The sequence below is a fragment of the Rhamphochromis longiceps genome, linkage group LG8 (genome assembly GCF_057381845.1).
Source record: "Rhamphochromis longiceps isolate RC_006_pf linkage group LG8, R_longiceps_female_GT1.1, whole genome shotgun sequence".
Taxonomy (NCBI): Eukaryota; Metazoa; Chordata; class Actinopteri; order Cichliformes; family Cichlidae; genus Rhamphochromis; species Rhamphochromis longiceps.
Genome location: NC_140564.1, coordinates 32,862,811 through 32,883,885, shown reverse-complemented (window position 1 = coordinate 32,883,885; position 21,075 = coordinate 32,862,811). Strand labels below are relative to the sequence as shown.

At 40.2% G+C, this 21,075-nt stretch overlaps 1 protein-coding gene and 1 pseudogene across 2 annotated transcripts; both read right to left on the bottom strand.

The window, feature by feature from the left end:
* Positions 1–3,466: 3,466 nt before the first annotated feature.
* On the bottom strand, positions 3,467–14,412 carry LOC146664114 (uncharacterized). Its single transcript, XM_085417173.1, has 2 exons — positions 14,074–14,412; positions 3,467–5,936 (listed from the first exon to the last, which is right to left on the bottom strand). The coding sequence occupies exons 1-2, from the start codon at positions 14,192–14,194 to the stop codon at positions 4,669–4,671; spliced, it is 1,389 nt and encodes a 462-aa protein (XP_085273299.1). The 5' UTR covers positions 14,195–14,412; the 3' UTR covers positions 3,467–4,668.
* Positions 14,413–16,313: 1,901 nt separating this feature from the next.
* LOC146664113 (uncharacterized) lies at positions 16,314–20,591 on the bottom strand (annotated as a pseudogene). Its single transcript, XR_014913096.1, has 2 exons — positions 20,268–20,591; positions 16,314–18,779 (listed from the first exon to the last, which is right to left on the bottom strand). The product of XR_014913096.1 is annotated as an uncharacterized LOC146664113 (transcript).
* Positions 20,592–21,075: the final 484 nt, after the last annotated feature.

Genomic DNA, 21,075 nt, shown 5'->3' with positions numbered 1-21,075 from the left:
ATAAGCTGAAAAAGGAAGCAAAAAGCAAAAGAAATTATTCACAAACCTGCTTCAGGGGGCTTTCTGATCTACACTCACATGCACTTCATTAGGTACACCTGTTTAACCATCCATTCATGCAAACATCTAATCAGCCAATTATGGCTGAAACTCAGTAAATTTGGGCACATAGATGTGGTCAAGGTGACCGGCTGAAGCTCAAACTGAACATCAGAATGGAGGAAAAAAAGTGACTTAACCTCAGCATGGAGGTTGATGCCAGGATGGCCGGTCTGAGTATTATGGCAGGAGATAATAATAAAGTTTTACTGATGCAAAAATCTGTATTCAGCTTGCAAGAGTTCACATTTGTGGTTTAAAACTTTGGACTCTTCAACAGCTACTCAGTAACTCAGCTACTAGTAATCTTTTCTATATTAGACAAGAGACTAACTGACTGGCCACACACTGATCGGGAATTAGGCCCATTTTGTTTTTCACTAGCAGGTTAAATTAATAAAAGATTCAAAAAGGCTATTTTAGGAAGTCTTGGTGGCCACAGGCCATTATGTTCACAGCTATGATTCAGATCTCTTCAGATATGTTATAACAGATTTTTGAGTTCTGATTTGGAGCTTTGTTACAGCTATTTGGCAACAAAAACTTAGCCCAGACAAAAACAATAAAGAACACTTGATTACTTATTTCCTCATGGCCGCTCACAAATATCCAATGAATTGATCACATGGTTGTGACTCAGTATACTCAGGTATGTAAACATGTTCAAGATGACCTGCTGACGTTCTCTTCTCTGAGCTCTCTGGGTGAAAATGCTTTCTTGATGTCTGAAGTCAGAGGAGATCAGGCTGATAGAAAGGCAACGCCAGGGCATGCAGAAGAGCATTTCTGAATACACAACATATCAAAGCCTTGAAGGGCTGAAGCGGCAGAAGAGCACACCAGGTCACTCCTGTCAGATAAGAACAGGAAACTGAGGCTACAGTTCACACACACTCATCAATGTTACCCAGTTTAATGAATCTTGATTTTTGCTGCAGCATTTGGATGAACGGGTGAGAACTTGGAAAGCATGAAACCACCGATTCATCCTGCCTTGGCAAGTGTAGGGGATATGTTCTTGACACACTTTGGGCCCTTTAGTACCAGCTGAGCATCGTTTAAACACCACAGCTGGGTTCTTGAGCTTCGCAGTTAGTTCACTGTACTCACATGGCCTCCATCTTCGACATGGAGCCGACAAATCTGCAGCAACGGTGTGTTAAGGAACGTTTCCAGCAACTTTTCGAATCTGTGGCACAAGGAATTAAAACATTCTGAAGGTAAAAAGGCATCCAACCTGGTACCAGCACCCTGTACCTTTGAACTGTCCAGTGAGTGCATATTATGTGACAGCTTCATTCCTCTGATCCTACAGATAACATGAAAAGATTCAAATGTTAGAAAAGCAGAACAAAGAATATAAATAATATATAAATAAGGCCTGAAGCAAAAGGGAGCATAGAAATACATCCAGGACCCCAGAATGGATACGAGAAACGAATAAAAGCAGGAAGCGAACTGGAAAGAGACGAAGAAATAAAGAAGAATTTGTAAGTAATAGTGCGACATTCTGGAAGATGAGCTTATTTCCTTTCTTGTGAAGATAAACACTGCTGCAGCCAGAAGTCATTTGCAGGAAAGCTCAGTTTTTAAAACTCCCTGTGAAGCTATGAAGCGTTGTTTTCACACACTAATAAGATATGTTTTCATTACTGAGCTTCAGAGGTTGGCTCACAATATTTATTCCTTCTATTTAATTAATCTTATTAAACACATCGTCATCTTTATAATATAATCGCATTACTCAGAGCATCAGCTTGTTCGACTGTTTCAAGTCTGAGATGATTACAGGGCGCACGCAGTTTGGAGTGCAACGGCTTTTTATAAAGTTGATATTTGTGTAAAATCTTTTATTGAAAGTTGTAATTGGCAGCTTGTAAAAACCAGATTTCCCTTCTGACAAGAAAACAGAATTGAAGAAAAACAATAAAGAACTGAAGTAAAAACAGAAGATAATAAGGGAAGGAAACCAGACTGGAGAAATAGAAAGAAGGAAAAATAAAGAAATGATTGAATGAAAATGCTGAAAGAAAATTAAAGTAATATTGTAATATTTTGGAAAATGTCCTTATTTACGGTGCACGGCAGAGAAATACAGGAACCATCTGCTTTTACAATCCCTCTCTGAAACTGTGACGCGTCCTCTTTGCACTTTGGTTTCTGCACAGAATAAACAGAAAGGAAAACGTGTTAATCACGGAGCGTTAGAGGATTTTCAGCCACGGATGAAGAAAGTTGATGCTTCACTCACGGAGCACGACATCAATAACACAGGTGTGTCTCTCTCTCTATTTGGCAGCCATGCATTAACAGTGGCTTGTGTAATAATTTGAGAAGCTGCTAATATGTGAGTCATGAAGATGATTTCTGATGTCACGTCATGTTAGGACAGAGCGTGCGAGAGAGCAGGAGGACAGAACAGATACTGAAGGAGTGCGAGGATGCTCGTTACCAAATCAGTGTCTAAGAAACTAACAGGTTTGGACTGAGAAAAATTAATCTTGGAAGGCAAAGACAAAGAACCAGTTATGAATCATTTTGTGTGCAAACATTAGAATCTGTTTTTAAACACGCTGTAAATGCACACTGCTGCATTTCTTATCAAATGCTTTGCACAACAGGAGCTTAGCTTCATCTCGGTTTTCTCAACAAGTTCAACAATCGAGAAAATGAAACCAACACTGGACTTGGTGGGAAAAGGGTTTATTTTCATTTACACACTTTAATGTAACACTGTCATTCTTTCAAATTTATAATAAACAAGCTATTGTCTTGACTTGATTAATAACTAAAGATGCATGAACAACACAAGTATACAACAGCAAACAGAGTGCCAGCCTTGCATCTCTTTTTTTGTCACACTGTTGCCATCTGCTGGACAAACCAAAGTGGTGATCAAGTCAAAACTCAAAGCTTGAGGCTGAAAATGTGGAAAAAACGTAAAGTGCAAGGCTACTAATGACGCTACATGTTGGTTCAAACTCAAAATTAATTAAAAAAATAAATCCTTCATTATCTCTTTTTTTTTTTTTAAGTGTAAATTTTCCCCTAAAAATAATTTCAAATACTAATTAGGTAACTTTCACCTAAATTCAATTAAGGAATCCAATAAATACAAACATTAAATTAATATTTTTCAATTCATCATCTTCAGCCAAAATGTTACATTTAGTTTTGATCATCATTTAGGAAATTATTGAAATTTTCAGGATTATAGATCCATGAATGTTCTCCCAAATTCATAACACACAAAATGCTTCAGTCAATTATCTCAAACAAAATCAGCACAGAGGGAAACATTTTTCTCCAATGATCATTAGGTTAATCAAAATAATAAAAAAAAGATTAATAATTATAAATAATGATGAATAAATGAAAAATAACGGCTGGATTAGGAGATACAAGTGCTGAATCAGTGCAGCTGTGACAGCTGGAGACATGATTAGGAGACAAACGTACAAAACAGAATTAATTTTGTGGTCAAACTTTGTTGACTGTCTTAAGCTTTCCAGCTGGTGGAGCGCTGCACCTTGTAAACCATCCGCTTGATGAGTCTGACTTCAGTCGGCATTTCTCGCTCCAAATGCTCAGAGAAAGCAAACAAAATCAGAGGCACCTCAGAGTTAACAATAATCCAAATTCTCCCAGCGTAGACAGCGTTTGTTTGGCTGCTCACAGTAACAGTTCGTGCTGAATGTCCCTGACAGGCAGAGACAAATGCCATCATATGGCAGGAAGAGACAAACCATCCACAACAACAGAATACTTGTTAATGCTCCACACTGAAGTCTTACATCAGCTCAAAAGAGAGTCTTCTGCGGGCTCCGGGACACTGTGAGCCACAGGTTTTTTTAAAGTTTTATTTAAATGAATATGAATGAATGAATGAATGAATGAATATATGAATGAATATTCTTTATTGTCATTGTCACAGGTACAATGAAATTGTAAAGTCGTGTTTCATGAAGCAGGGGCCAAGAATGGCCAGTAAATAGTTTTGGGACACCTACAAAACAAACAAACAAACAAAAAGCACTGCAGGACGATAAAGAGACCAGAGCCTCATCCAACGCAGGAGATGACTGAATCCATAAATTATGTCATTACAGCCGATCACTTTAACTGCTCTTGCCAATCCAGTGCAGGGTTGTGGGGCTGGAGCCCTAACAGCTCCCACAGAGGGGTACAGGGCCTGTCCAGACAACCAGACACACTCATTCACAGTTAAGGCAAATTTAGAGTTACCCATTTATCTAACAAGCATGTCCTCTGACTGTGGCACAAAGCTGGGGTACCCTGAGGAAGTCCAAGGGCATCCACACAGGGTGCCCCAGAGGGGAAGTAGGTTCAAATCTTTCTGTGGGGCAGCACTGTGGTAACTGCTGCGCCACCGTGCTGCCACAATTCTTAACTTGTAACATAAAATGTCAAGATTAATCACAAAAACAAAAAGATAGTCTCGAAACTGTAGACCCAGATGAAGAGAGCAATAACTCTCAGAGCCTCTGCTGTGGCTTTCAGCGACACTTTGACCCTTTCAGACCAAACTCCGTGACTGTGACCACGTTTCTACCCCAAGTGAAATCTCATGTGTCGATTTAAACTTCCCTGCTGAGTAAATCCTTGATCACAAATGGCGCAACCAAACGGTTTCTCTCCTGTGTGAACCGTGATGTGAGACTCCAGGTGCGTTTTTCGGTTAAATTTCTTGCCACAAACATCGCAACCGTACGGTTTCTCCCCAGTGTGAACGATCATGTGCGTCCTAAGGTGGGATTTGCGGTTAAATCTTTTGCCACACACGTCGCAGCCGAATGGCTTTTCTGCCGTGTGGACGGTCATGTGCGTCGTCAGATGAGTCTTCCGTTTAAATCTTTTACCGCAGTCGTCGCACCCAAACGGTTTTTCTCCTGTGTGGGCTATCATGTGTATCTTTAGATTATTCTGATGCCTTGCTCTTTTGCCACAAATATCGCACACAAACGGTTTCTCCCCTGAATGGATTGTCACATGAGTCTTCAGATTCTGGTGATGCGTAAACCTTTTTCCACAAATGTCACAGCCAAATAACTTTTCTCCCGTGTGGACCCTCATGTGTGATTTAAGATTGTACAGGTACTTAACTCTTTTGCCACAGAACCCACAGCCAAACGGTTTCTCTCCCGTGTAAATTTTGATGTGCGAGTCTATGCTTTGCTTCCGTTTAAAACATTTCATGTTATCCAAACAGCCTGAAGAACCATTTTCTGAATTACGTCTGATGTGCCTCTTAAGAGACTGCTTGTAGACAAAATGTTTACCGCACGCAGAGCAGCTAAAGTTTTTTTTCGGAGTGTTATGTCCCGCCTCACTAGGAACGCCCGACTCGAGCTTTCCATTTTCACTGTCTTCAGTTTCAGGTCCAGAATCTGACAACGGGCCCTGCCAATCCTCATCACTGACCTCCGTCTCTGAAGAGTCAGAAGCCCCTTTAACAATATTTGTTTGTAAATGAGTACTGGGATCAGGTTTCCTGGCTAGTTCTAGTGATCTACCGTCCTCTCCGTAAGTTTCTATCTTAATCCATTTAGTCAAGCTGCTGCTTGGAGGCTCAGCCGCCGTGCAGTCTTTAGTTTGGCTTTTATGAAGCTGTGAAAAATGAGGTTTCTCTTCATCATCTTCACTCTTTACTAGAATATTGAATGGAAACCCGGTGATTTCAGTCTCCTCGAACCCATTAAGATGCTCTCCCTCCTGACTGGCCAGCAGTTCCTCCTGCTCCGTCTTTATGTAGAGGTGTTCCGAGTAATGCTGGTCCCATGGAGCCTCTTCTTTGATCACCACAAGTTGCTGAATATCTGCAGGCAACAATGAAACACGTTTACATCGATAACCGATTTGAAATACACCGACACTCATCCTCAGCAGTTTGAAATCCTTGTAGTGCGTTTTAACTCACACCACGTATTCACTGAGTTTTAGGCTACGTCCACACGCACAAGGGTATTTTTGAAAATGGAGATTTTCCGTTTTTTTGTTGTTGTTTCTTTAAAAATCCCATCCACACGTAAACGCAAAATTAAAGGAAAACACTACTAGGAACATGTAAAAGCAACAGGTGGCGATATATTCCTAACTGTGTAGAAATGTTGGCCAATCAGAAGTCTAGAAGCCTTGGTGGGAAAAAGTAAACAAAGCTGGGGCATAGAAGCAGAACTGAGTGGTATGTGTGGAGGGACAGTAACTGTGTGTATGTCAGCATTTAAACACTGCAGAGAGTAAAATTAACAGTAACAGTATTTTGTTTAAGTCCGCCATTGTAGAAATTCATTTCACCGAAACAATAACGTGGCGCACAGTGTGACGTCAAAAAATGCGCACACCTTTGACGCTGCATTTTCTCCGTTTTCCTCGTCCACACGTAAACGCAAAAACGAAGTTTTCAAAAATATCCACCCTAGCAGGCGTTTTTAAAAATCTCCGTTTTCAGTTACCGAAAACACCGTTTACGTGAGGACGAAAGGTGCAAACGCACAGAAAAATCTGCGTTTTAAAAACACCCGTGTACGTAGCCTTAATCAGTCTCTCCGGGCAGCCAGATCCTGCAATTCCTCTACACACACTGTACGGGTCCAATAACCAGCCATTACTTCCAGCTCACGATAAGCCGACAGTTTATGTATTCAGACTGCATCCATCAACAGTTCCAAGTGAGCTAGTGGTGCCCAGAGTGTGAGCCAGACAAACTGGTCCAATTATACTGCACAGCAAAGTATGATGTTAGGAATAGAGTAGGGCTGGGCGATATGACCCAAAATTCATATCTCGATATTTTTTAGCTGGATGGCAATATAAGATATATATCTCGATATTTTTTTTAAGCCATAAAGTAAGAACAAAAAGAGTTCTTAGTCAAAGCTGTGTCCCAGATGTCACACAGGCACTTTTATTAACATACAGCACAGATGTACATGAAAAATTACTCAAAATTAAATTATGAGCATTCATTAAATAATAATGCTCCATAAATAAAAGAAAACAAGGTTGTTTTTGTGCTAAACAAAGAGCTCACAATTGTGCAGTCAAAATGTAAACTAAAAGACGCTGAGCGTAATAACAAAGACAGACAGATTTCACAGCTGCTCTGTTCCCAAGTTTTACTGTGTGACTGACAGCCTGGAGTTTGAAATCCGCTTCATAACCACGTCTCTTACAGGTGCCATTTATGGTCCTTATACACACACAATACGGTAATATTACGTTGATGCACAGTACGTATCACTCCGCGAAGCTCCTCGGTAGCCGTAATGCGCCGACAATCTATCAAGCGGTGCAGCTCCGTAGCTTACCAAAGTCGTACTCAAACATTTTTGACAGATTGCTGAACGCCGTGTACCACATAAAATCGGTTCGCGGCCACCAAGCACAACCAGAATTCATACATAAGGCGCGCTATCAACTTTTGAGAGAATGAAAGGATTTTAGGGTTAGCGCGGTTAGCTCGTTAGCACGGTTAGCTCGTTAGCATGTTTAGCTCGTTAGCACGTTGACGCCGTCCAGCCCCACGCATGGGGCGATGCGCAGTAACTCGTTAACGGAGATTTGCCGTGTCCGTCTTGTCGCTGCCTGCACGTGAAGCGATGGGGTAGGAGGGGGAGTTGTCTTCAGTGAAGGCGAGGCGGAGTAACGTTGCGTAGAGACAAAAGTGGACGAAAGAGAGGCAAACTTGCGGCTCCACAACTATAATTATAACGTAACATAGACTATATCGATATAAAGGATATTGTCACATCTTATATCTCGTATAAAAATATATCGATATGTTTTAAAAACTCGATATATCGCCCAGCTCTAGAATAGAGTATATCAAGATTTACCAGTCACCAGTTATTCAACTAAAAATACACATCACATTTACAAGTATACACATTTCTATGGGTGAGGATCATTTAATACTGTTTTAGTAATTATAAACATTACTGTAATGTAATGATCATTGTCTATCTTATATTAAAAACCATGAGTTAATATCTTGCTAGAACAATAGTAGCAGCTGGGGTTTTTTTGCAAATTATACCTTTACTTGCATGTGTAAAGATGGCGTTTCATGGTCCCTGGCACTGTCGTTTTTAAACATGCACATTCAATTAGGGAACAAAAACATTCAACGATGACAAGGTCATTCAGAATATTTAGGTAGTCAGGTGACCTTAGTGTTTGAACACATTGTTTCTGAACTAACCCACTAAAGCAAGCTTAGACCTTAACACTGCCCAGCTGGTTGCATATAGTAGAAGGGCCGATGACAGGTGCATCAACTAATCAGCCTCTCTTCACCACCAGATGCAGCCATCACTCAGGATCAGGTAAATCTGGACTTAGACCACATGACCTTTTTCAATCAGTATGCTCTCTACCAAACTGAAGCCCTTTTTAATGGTTTTCTTAAAGCTCAGCAGCTGTTTAGTCCCCATCCCTTGAATACTCTTTCCATTGTGCATGTGGAAATGCTATTTAACTATTAAAACACAGCCGAGAGTTCCACTGTTGATTTTTTTTTTTTCCCTCAATCTGACTTCAAACGCTTCAGTCATCTCCTGTCACGATCATTCAAGATTTTTTGGAGAAGATTGTTCACCACTATATCCTTCCAGGTTTTAAAAGAAATGCATCAGAGAGATCCTGTGCCACTTTCAGTAATTTCAGTCATTTTCTCTGCTTAATTCAGGGCAATCTGAAGCTGAGTAACATCTGTTCCACAAACATAGATCTACATCTTCTGACATGGTGGTTTAAACAATGAGAAGCTCCAGTTTGCTCCACACGGTTAGTCTGCCAAGACTTATTTTTCTACAACAAAGTCTGAACTACAAGCTAACTTTGTACCAGGTTACATAAAAATTACTGCAAACCTAACCTCCACAGAAGGTTACGGTCAAGATATGGGACATACAAAACCACCACCACCTGGAAAACAGTGCTGTTTCTCAGATGAACAGATGATCTCAGATGGACCTGTCTAAAGATTGTAAAACCAACTTAAGCTTTGTTTTTCCCTGATGACCAAAGAAATATAGTTTCTTATTTTTCTTTAAACTTTAAATCTAATTAATTCTTCTATAAGACTCAATATGGTGATCTAACCCTAACATAGAACTTTTATTTCTTGAAATTTTAAAAACTTAATTTCAAAAAGGTTTGAATGTTATGTAAAATGCAAATAAGAAACATAATTCAACCATATTTCTTTTTTGTAACCCAGTGGGAGCAGGTTAGTAACATGATTGGTTATAAAAAGAACATCTTAGAGAAGCAGAGTTTTTCAGAAGTAAAGATGGGCAGAGGTTTACTAAGCTGCAAACTTTGGAACTTTTTTTTTAGAAGAATGTAAAATTTTGGAGAATTTGAACATCTCTGTGCACAACGGAGAGTCTGAAAATCTATATTGGGTGCTCGTAATCTTCATGCCCTCAGGCGGCACTGAATTAAAAGGAAATTTTGTCATGGAAGTCAGTGCATGAGCTCAGGAACACTTCAAGAAATCACTGTCTGAACACAGCTCACGGTGCCATCCGCACATGCAGGTCAAAGCTCCATCATGTAAAGAAGGAGGCACATGTGAACAGGACCCAGAAAGGCCAAAGTCTTCTCTTTAAACTGGACGGAAGCAAAGTGGAAAACTGTTCTGTGGTCAGATGGACCGAAACTTGAGATTCCTTTATGAAAGCACGGACTCTGCAGCCTAAAGAGGAGAGTCTTCAGCAAGTCCGGACTCGACTGAGATACTAATGAGTCTAATAACTTGCACGGTCAGCATTTTTGCCAGCTTTCCTCTCAGCTGTTGAATGTATACAATTTTTTTTCCAGAACTGGTGACCACGCAAAGCATGCACAGATTAATAACTGTGCTTTTCCCATCACACTTACACACTGTGATCTGTGTTGCATCTAACCTCTTCCTACTTTTTCCCTAATACTACAGTTTGCTCTTCATTGTGAAATACTCTGCTTTGCTGCAGACACACACGGACTTTGACTAAACCATTGCAACAGCCATTCCACTGCAGATTTTCTTTTGTCCTACCACATGACCCAGTTTCAGCCAAGCTTTAAGCCATCACACAAATGGGCTCATATTTGACTTATGGCCTCCTACGACTTATGGTTCGTATTTGACACATTGCTTCAGAATAAAAGGCGTTAAACAGACTGAATATAACTTTAAAGATCTTACAAACCCACAGCACACTAACGTGTACTCACTATGAACAGTGCTTTTTAATGCTACACACAGTGTGTGTAGGGCTGCCACAAACGATTATTTTGATAGTCGACTAGTCACCGATTATTTATGCGATTAGTCGACTAATCAGATCATCATCCACTGGACGTAAAACTACAGCTTATTGCACCAGCAGCATCTGCTCTTCTATAACTATCATTAGCTTACAGCTTTAAGCTTTTAAGGTGCTAACTAAAAATAAAGACAAGATGATAGTTTATTCAATTTTAATGAAATTTGCAGATTGTTTCGGTAAAGTTGAATAAACTCCTTGCTATCTAAAATATAACAGGACACCGGGGTATATTCTCCAGCATCTCACACTTCTGATAATCAGCTGTCTGCTTGACGTTTATTCAGCTGTGTAAAAACTAACTTTAATCTCAGCCAAACCGATTTACTCAGGAACAAATAAAATACTAAAAAAAAAAAAAAAAAAAAAAAGCCAAACAACAACATTTTTAATTTATCTAAGTGACTCATATATATTTAACCTGAGTCGCGAAAGACGGCGGTGGGTTTGAAAACAATTTGCCGGGAGTCCGGTGTTCTCACGGCTCTAGTAAGCCTAGCCCCCAGCTAGCTATCGAGCTAGTGGGTAACAGACGTCTCCGAAAACGTCGGAGCGCTTTTGAAAATATGTGGTGTCCTGATAAACTGAGCAGATATTTGAGGTTTACACAGCTACATTCTCGCCTGAAAATATGTTAAACGTTTATTTTGTGACCCAGAAAGAATAATAAGAGTAATATTAAAACTAACTAGCTGCCGCCATTGTTGGAAAATGAGCTGGGCCGCGCTATGAATTCTGGGACACAGCTTCTTCTTCTTCTTCGGGGTTTAACGGCAGCTGGCATCCTTGTACATGCAGTGCTGCCATCTTCTGTTTGTCCGTTATTACACTCTTAAATCCTGCTATTATTCCTGCGTCTTTTGCGATCTTACAAAGCTTCAAACGACACGTCGACTATTAAATCAGTCGTCGACGATTTTGATAGTCGACGTAATCGTGACTAGTCGACAAATCGTGGCAGCCCTAAGTGTGTGTGAGGTGTATTACGTGTTCAACCTCTTCTTCCATTTTCTAATGTTAGTTTGCTCTTTGTGAAATGCGCTGCTCTGCTGTAGACATGTCTGCGTTTGCGTTTTGTCATGCACGGCACACAAAGGCTCCATTATGTGAACATGTTCGTGGCTGGTTTGCCAAACCCTGTGTTGGTTTAACAACCCGATAAAAGCCTGTGCTCGTAGAAGCATGTATGGCAGCGCTAACTTTAAGTAATCATGTTCTGTATGACTTTATCAGGCTCACACTGTTGTGGAGGAATTCTCGCCCACTCCTCTTTACTGTGTTGCTTCAGATCATTGAGGTTTGCAGGAATTCATTTATGCACAGCTCTCTTAAGGTCCCACTACAGGGCTGCCCAATCCCAGTCCTCGAGAGCTACTATCCTGCAGCTTTTAGATGCATCCCTACTCCAACACAGCTGAATCAAATGAATGGCTTGTTATCAGGCCTTTGCCAAACACGATGGCATGCTGAAGAGGTAATCAAACCATTTGATTCAGCTGTGTTGGAGTAGGGATGCATCTAAAAGCTGCAGGACGGTAGCTCTCGAGGACCGGGATTGGGCACCCCTGTCCCACTACATCATTTCAATCAAGCTGAAGCCTGGACTTCAACTAGGCCATTGCAACACCTTTCTGCCCCCTTTTCCAGCCAGTCTGTTGCAGATTTGCTGCTGTGCTTGGAATCACTGTCCTGTTATATAACCCAGTTCAGGCCAAACTTCAGCTGTTAGACAGGTGACCTCACGTTTGACTCCTGGATGCTACGTTGCAACTGCTGTGGAGGCAGTTTTTCCACATAGTGCTTCTACATGTAGGCTAAGTTTCTGAAACTGTGGACTACGTCACGTGTTGCTGTTCACGTCAGACATAGACTGAACACCTGCTAAGGAGCACACGGGTTTTTATTATGCCCTGATATGTTTAAGCTGTGAATACAGTCAGGCGTATTATAAAACAAGTTCTGCATAACCTGGATTTCTGTATGTTAGCCGGCTTGAGAAGACTTATAGTCATGTCAGTCAGAGATGCAAGAGGAACACGTGGTAGGTATATAGAAAGAATATCAAAATATTAACAGAAATAAGTAGATGTGGCAATCACCAGCAGACACTACACAATGCTGTATTTTCACAATAAAACAACATTTGAATTTTTTATATTTTGCGATATGCCGAGTACTGCAACAACATATTTCAATTCATCGCCTTTTTTAACTGCAAATTATGTCGCCAAAGTTAAACTTCGTCAATATCAGTTTTATCTAATAAGACAAAGTTTATCTCGCTTCAATTATTAATTAGTCTGCAGCTAAATGGAGTCAGGTTGGCAATTATATGCAATTGCATGTAATAAATTGTCAAGAATCACACGTCTGTGGACTCAAGTCCAAGTCAGACTGCAACTGTTTGCAGAAAGGTTTCCTCCAATCAGACTACCCGTGACCTTGGAACCAAAAGTGGTCATGAGTGCAACAACTTCAAGCTCTGGGCAACCAGAATATGCAGAATGTGAAAAATACAAAACACAATCACTATTTTTGTAGATGTAAGGAGGTTGCTGTCTAATTTGTACTCATGTGACTGAACGATTAGCTTACCCTGAAGTACGAGGTAGATCTGTCAAGTTAAGGGTCCAGTGTTGGATGGTTTTTCAGTTGAGCCAATTTAATGCATGTTTAACAAGTATTTTAATTAATTTCATAAAATATTGATATTTGGGGTCCCTGTAATGATGCATCGACACCACACACCTGTGTATAGGCCACCCTAGCACTGCAAATAAGTCAACAGAGCAAAACATGGCAAAAAACGTATTTCTCATGCAACAGCTGCACATCACAGAAGTGATACTTTGAGCCTGTTGCTCATTTAAATGTATTATATTCAGGTTTGACACTGTTATCACTTTCTCTTGTTGTGAGAACCAACTATAATTATTTGGCTTATTTAATGTTCTTGGTAATAAACACCCCACACTACAGACTCTTTATGCATGCACAGAAGCAATGCATGAAAAACTGGGCACATCCTTACTGCTTAGTAGGCTGCAGCCAGGAGTCAAATGTGAGGCCATCTGTCTGACAGCTAAAGCTTGGTGTAAACTGGGTCATGCAACAGGACAACGATGCCAAGCACAGCAGAAAATCTGCAACAGACAGGCTGAAAAAGGGAAGAATGGACATGTTGCAATGGCCGATCAAAGTCCAGACTTCAGACTGACTGAAATGCTGCGGCGGGACCTTAAGAGAGAGCTGTGCATACATGAATGCCGCAAACCTCAATGAGCTGAAGCAATGCCCTGAAGGAGAGTGGGCCAAAAATTCCTCCGAAGTCACACAACAGCGACTTCAAGTTATTTCTGCTAAAGGTGGTTTTGCAGCGGCTGAATCATGGAGTGCATTTAGTTGTCCACAAACTGTTTCTTCATTTGGGTTCAGATTTTTGTTCAATAAATAAACGACACTGTGTAATATCGGTTGCTATCCATCTCAGGCTGTTTTTAAATCATTTTAAAGACCCGTTAAGGACCTGATTGTGTCTTCATATCAAACATCTTAGATTAAAACCAAATTTATCCAGCCCTACGGCGAGCTAGCAGCTAGTTAGCGGTTTTCTCCAAATAAAATCTGAGATTATTCTCACCATCGGCTCGGTTAATATCAGCATCCTGCAGCTGATGGAGTCCGAGCGGTTTGATCTCTGGTTTTTCTTCAAACGGCAGGCTGTCAGCGGCGTACTGCTGCAGATAATCCACTTCGTCCATGCTGTCAGCGGCTATCCTCTTCTTTAAAACAAACTGTGGGCTCCTTTCAGACGAACCAGGCCTGCGCGGAATCGACTTCCGAACACAGACGCGATGTTTGCATGTCTGTCCGGACCTGATGCATGAATGTGTCACAGACACGGACTCCAACAGGGCGTCCACTCTCCTTGACTTCTTTTTTGGGGGAAGATTTGTTGACGTGTCTCCTGCGTTTTCTGAGCAGGCATCCGCTCGGGCACCTTTATCCCAGGTCACCGCAGCGACCACGAGATTTAAAAAAAATCACAGCTGTGGGGAAACCTGCAGATTTATGAATCCTGTCACAGCGTGGGACTTCACTGAGAAAATTAAAATTCATTGTACCTGACAGGAGTACTTTGTAACCAACCTCGTGATATTTCCTTTAAAGTTTTGTATCCACAAATTAGATACAAAACTTTTCTAACTCTAAAAAGAATTTTATGGCTTCTAAAAAAAGAAATAAATAGAACCATAGGTCAAAAGTGTTTTTCGCAGGAAAGAAGTCTGTTTAAAAATGTCTTCTGGCATCACTTCTGGCATTTAACATTTATTTATGTTAACATTTATTTTTCTAGATATATAAATTAGCTTATCGTTAGCTTATCTTTTGCACTTTTAATTTCTGTATGTTAATTTCATTACAACAAAATTCTGTCTTAAATGAAAGGGTTAGGTTTCATATTGAATCTTAGATAAATCCAGTTGTGGCTTTGAGCCTCCCTTGGAAAGTTGATCATTTGGTTTCTTAAGAGTAATTAATTTGAAATAAACATCATGATATTTATTTATTTATTTATTTATTTATTTATTTATTTATTTATTATTTTTTGGTTGGTTGGTTGGTTGATTTATTTTTAAATCCTTTATTTAAACAGACAATCACATTGAGCTCAGTGTCTCATTTTCAAGAGCTACGAATACTGTATACAACACAGGCAGACACATAATACACTGTCCTAAAAACTTAAAAGAGCACTTTTTAATCGCAGTATAGAATTAGTTAATCAGTTAAACATCTGGGATATAGAGGGGCAATGATGAGACAACCCCCCAAACAGTTATGGTGTTACAGGTGGAGGCCACTCTCATTTTTTCTGACTATTTTTTTCAATAGTTTTGCATTTGGCTAGGATCAGTGTCACTACTGGTAGCTTGAGGCGATATTTGGACCCTAGAGAGGTTGCACAGCTAGTCCAAATCCTCCAGGATGGCACATGAATATGTAGCAGTGCTAGAAGGTTTGCTATGTCTCCCAGCGTGGAGGAGACTCCAGGAGACAGATCGTCACTCTAGGAGAACTGGACAGGGAAGTAGGGGGTCCTTAAACCAGTATCTGCTGACTGATTAGATTAATTTAGATGTACTGATGGGGAAGGCAGATGATGGTTCTGGAGGGCAGAAGGGGTGGAGTGTGGGAGGACAAGTGAGTATTCCAGTATGAGTACTGGACTGGAGAACTAGGAACCACTTACCAACAAGTAATCAGGTTTGGAAATCTGAGAGGCAAAGAGTGAATGTTTCAGCTGGGCTTTTATTCCAGAGGGGTGATGAGAAAATGGGAAGCAGATGTGCAGGCTGGACCAGAAAGTAGGGCAGCTCCACCCATGGGTGGTACAGTGAGCCAAGGCACTGCCCCTACTCCACCTGAGAGCAAGACAGAGAGAGGGGGGGGAAAGAGGAACAAGGGAGAACAAAGGAGAACAGGCTGCTGAAACCAGGACATGTTTTTTCTCTCAGGTCCTGTGTCCAAATGTTTTTGGCTAAATATGAAAAACTGGATATTGCCAGAGACCATAAAAGACTTAAAGAACACCTAATATGGTGACGATCTGTAGTCTCTGTGTGGGTATAGTGTTTGTTTGCTCTGCTGATGCATTTTTAATGGAATCATCTACAACACTGTCTAAACATTTTTTTCAGAAGTTCTCTGCTGTGGTGATAACATGTTTTATTTCTTATCCAATATATTTAACTTTTTACACCAATGGACACTGTTTACATGATTCCTAAACCTAAAATGTAAATATATGTGTTCTCACCTGTGCCTCAGGTGGAGGTATTTGGCTCAGCTCACTTTGAAAAACAAAGTGAGAAGATATTCATACTGTCAGTGATGTGCAGTTGGGCATGGGTTGCACTCACACAAGGTATGTCCACAGAAAAGAGGTTATCAACTAAACTGTTCAGTAAGACCCATTAGATTTAGATCTAAAATAATACTGCAACAAGTAATTCCACATCATTATTAAACCTGTATATGGGCCACCTTTACAGGTCACACAACAAATTGACACATAAACAACCTATTTTAAACCACACCATGAACCAGCAAGCATAAGTACAGCCATAGACCCACAATACACTTAGAGAAATGTAGCCACAGCTATAAAAGTGCTAAAATATGTCTTAAAGTTGAAATTCTACAAAGCAGGAGAGACATTTTCTGTAGAAGTGCAAATAACAGCACAAAAGCTGGGGTCACTTACTATGACCCCTCTATATGGCCTCTCCATAACTGAAAACACTGCAGCTGTTTATGGCCATTTCTTCACCTTTCTTCATGATGTAATAATTTATAAATCAGAAAAGGGGTTGAAAAAGAACCTGAGACGTTTCTGCAGGGAAAAGAAACATTCAACACAATGATTTTAAAAACATACAAATCAGAATCAAATGTGCAAAGAGGTAGAGTTGGCTCCAGATCTTTGAGTTTGACACCTGTAATATAGGTAGTCTCAGTTTGTGAATGACTGACAGCTCACAGCATAAAAAAATAACATCACAGAATAATCAGATATCATCTGAAGCAAAGCATCATAAATACCCACCATCCTGGGTAAGTTCTTTTTTTATTATAAACTTTAAAATACACACATAAAAAAGTTTACAAATACAATGAAATCACGTACTTCTTACTGATACAGTTGCTGATTTTACAAGCATGGAAGTGCAGATTATTATGTGTGAATACGCATGTGTCTCTTTAGATTCCCCTGTCTCGTAAATCTTTCGCCACAAACACCACAGGAGAACGGTTTCTCCCCTGTGTGAACACCCGTGTGTCTTTTAAGTGTATACTGATGTCTAAATCTCTTCCCACAAACGTCACACCCGAATGGCTTCTCTCCTGTGTGAACTCTCATGTGACTCTTCAGAACCCCCTGCTCGGTAAATTTTTCACCACAAATGTCACAACCAAAAGGCCTCTCTCCCGTGTGGACCCGCATGTGTCTCTTAAGATGCGTATTTCGACTGAATGTTTTACCACAGTCGTCACAGCAAAATGGTTTCTCTCCAGTGTGAACTGCACTGTGCCGTTTAAGACTCCCCTGCTCTGTAAATCTTTCACCACAAACATCACAGCCAAATGGTTTTTCTCCCGAGTGGACTCTCATGTGTCTTTTAAGGTTATACTGAAGTCTAAATTTTTTTCCACAGGCATCACAACTGAAGGGCTTCTCTCCTGTGTGGACTCTGATGTGGATCTTAAAGTGTGTCTTCTGGCTAAACTTTTTACCACAAAATCCACAGTCAAATGGTTTTTCTCCCGTGTGGACGGTCATGTGTATATTAAAATGTGTCTTCCGGCTAAATGTTTTCCCACAAATGCCACATCCAAAGGGCTTCTGTCCTGTGTGGATTCCTCTGTGCCTCTTCAAACTCCCCTGTTCTGTAAAATGTTTACCACAAATGCTACAACTAAATGGTTTCTCTCCCGTGTGAACTCTGGTGTGTGACTTGAGATTTGACTGATGGATAAATCTTTTTCCACAAACATCGCAAGCAAAGGGCTTTTCTCCAGTGTGAATTCTCATATGACTCTTAAGAACCCCCTGCTGTTTAAATCTTTTGCCACAAAAACTGCAATCAAATGGCTTCTCTCCCGTGTGGACCCTCAGGTGTCTCTTTAGATCCCCTTGTCGGGTGAATCTTTTACCACAAACGCCACAACAAAATGCCTTCTGTCCTGTATGATCTCTCCTGTGTCCCTTTAGATTTTCAGACTGGCTACATTTTCCATCACAAACTTCACTCCCGAGTGCACTGCTCTCCTTCCAGCTGTTATCACTGTCTTCAGTTTCAGGTGCATAATCTGACAAAGGTTCCTGCCAATCTTCATCGTCATTATTACTGACTTCTGTCTCAGAGGAGTCTGAAGTTTTTTCATCAGTTTTTGGTTGTAAATTACTTTTTAAGTCTGTGCCATTGGTTGATTCTGGTCCTCCACAGTCCTCTGCACCAGCTTCAGCTTTTATCTTTTCAGCTGAGCAGCTGCTCGGAGATTCTGCCTCTGTGCAGTTTCCAGTTTGGCTCTGATGAATATCTGAAGACTCAGGTTTCTCTTCATCATCTTCACTCTTCAAAGGAACAGCAGTGAACAGGACACCTGTGATTTCAGCCTCCTCCTGCCCATTATGCGGTCCTCCCTCATGACTGGTCCAGATTTCTTCCTCTTCCTCCTTTATGTGGAGCAGCTCTCGATCCTGCTGGTCCAAACTGGGAGACCATTCAGGAGGAATTTCTTCTTTAACTACAAACAGCTGCTGGACTTCGGCAGAAGACACTGAAACAGACAAGTTCAACTGTCACCCCAAATTTTTATTTATTATTTTTAAAAAAAGTCTACATTTTTCTAATAATACCGTAGTCAGAAAAACATGATGTGAGCAAAACTGTAATGCTGCATGATTATTTATCAGAAAAAACTAAAATCAAATACAATTTTAAACAATTTTAATTAAAAAAATAAAAATAAAAAGTTATCAGAGGGCACAGATAAGGCAGGAGCATTGTTTGTTTGTAAAAGGTGTGCTACAGCTTTTTATGACTGCAGACTCGTCTGCAGGACAAGGACAAGGAGGACTTCAGGGAAATGTGACAGGAATGTTCATCCTTGGTGTCTGTAACCGAGTCTCCCTCGGCCATTCTTTTCTACTTGGATGGTTTCCCTTTCCTTCGCTCACTTTTTCTCTGCTGTGGTAGAAAAACATTAATAAATAAAGTGTAACCACAACAGCTCCAGATAATTCTTTGGTTTTATGTCTCACCAGCTGGTCTGTCAACCCTAGTCCACTATTTGACCTGGATTAGTGATTGACTCTCTTGAATTTAACTTTTTCTAAATGCCAACAAGACAGAGACCATGACTACAGCTCCTCCTGAATTATATCCTAAAATCTGTGGACTCTGTGGACTCTTTTAAAAAGCAGTTAAAACTTTTTCAACTTCTTATTGGTTTTTATGCAATCTTCACTTCATGTTGTCTTGACTTAATATATACATATTTGTTTGTTTGTTTGCTGTTTCAGCACTTCATTTTCTTATTTCTTTTACTTTATTTAGTTGTACATCACTTTGTAACCACTAAACCCACACGACACACACTGGACAGGTTATGGTTATCAGCTGACTGAGGAACATCTCTGGGGAGAGGAGTGGTCTGGAAATCTGTGCTGCTGATGTTGTGCCAAAAAATGATCATCTGTCAGAATCGATGCCTGTATTTAAACTGCTGTAAATTACTTGTTTGCTTATAATCTGAGACAAATTTGTCAAACATATACATATTTCTCATGATGACTAAAGCTGCAATAGGTATTTTGCAAAGTGACTTTTATATATTTTTTCTTTATCCAGCTAAAAAGTCTCATTGACATTAAAAATTCCATTTTTAAGTTGCAATTTTATATATAAAGACAGACAGACAGATAGACAGACAGATAGATAGACAGACAGATAGATAGATATCCCTTCATGAATCTCGTTGACTGCAGTCAGTTTACTAATAGCAGCAAAGCACTGCACATAAAATCACACAGAAACAACTCTGTTGTGTGCCCACTCTAAAACAGTCCGGGTTGCACTAAACCTTCTCTTTAAATTCAATCTTTTTCGGTCCGTCATTACAAAGTTATTCTAATTATATAATAAGAGAATCGATTCTTTGGACATACTATATAAGAAGACCAATTTTTATTATAAGTCGGGAGTTTTCCAGCCACTCTTACCCCATCCTAGAAACACTGAATCTAATTAATGCGACTTCTCTTACCAGGTTGGTTTAAAGCATCATCATCGTGCTGCTGCAGCTGCTGCCCTCCAGTCTGCAGACTGTCTGTGTTTCGCTGCTGAACACAATCCACTTCCTTCATGATGCCCGTGTTTGTTCTCTAAAATCAACTGTAGGCTCCTTAAAGATGAACGGGGCCTGCGCAGAATCGATCACCGATCAGCGTGAAGGTCATGCTGATCGAACCTCCGTCAGCCTTCACCCATCCATGTATTACAGGAACCCGCAGAGACCCGAACAGGACAGCAGTTGCCATCGGTGATTTTACGAAAGATTTGTTTACGTCTGCTCTGTTCTGAGCAGGCATCTACACGGACGCCCTTCTTCTGCTTCTTTGGCAGTTTAAAGGCACCGGACATCAGTTTATATCGCTTTACTGCCTCTTACTGTCCTTCTCTAAATCTAAGTGTCCAAAATTACATTTCTAAAATAATTACCCTCTAATTCCTATAATGCAAACAATATGTTAAAATACTGTCACATATCTAAGACAGTCGCATTACACCCAGTCAAAAGCCATCCTTTTCTCTTTTATACGTGGGGATTTCATTTTTATTGTCACAAAATATTATGCAAACAACTTATTCCTCCAAGTTGTCCAAAAAATCCTGCTGCTCTTGTAAATAAGATAATTCTCAGTGGAATTACCTGCATGAAAGAAAAAATGAATTAAATAAAAACTTAAACTCTGAGTCATTTACTGTTGTAATAAGTCTGTCTGTAACATTAACCTGTTTGCTGGCAGGTTTTTCTTCTTCTCTTTGACACTCATTCAATACCTCATTCATAA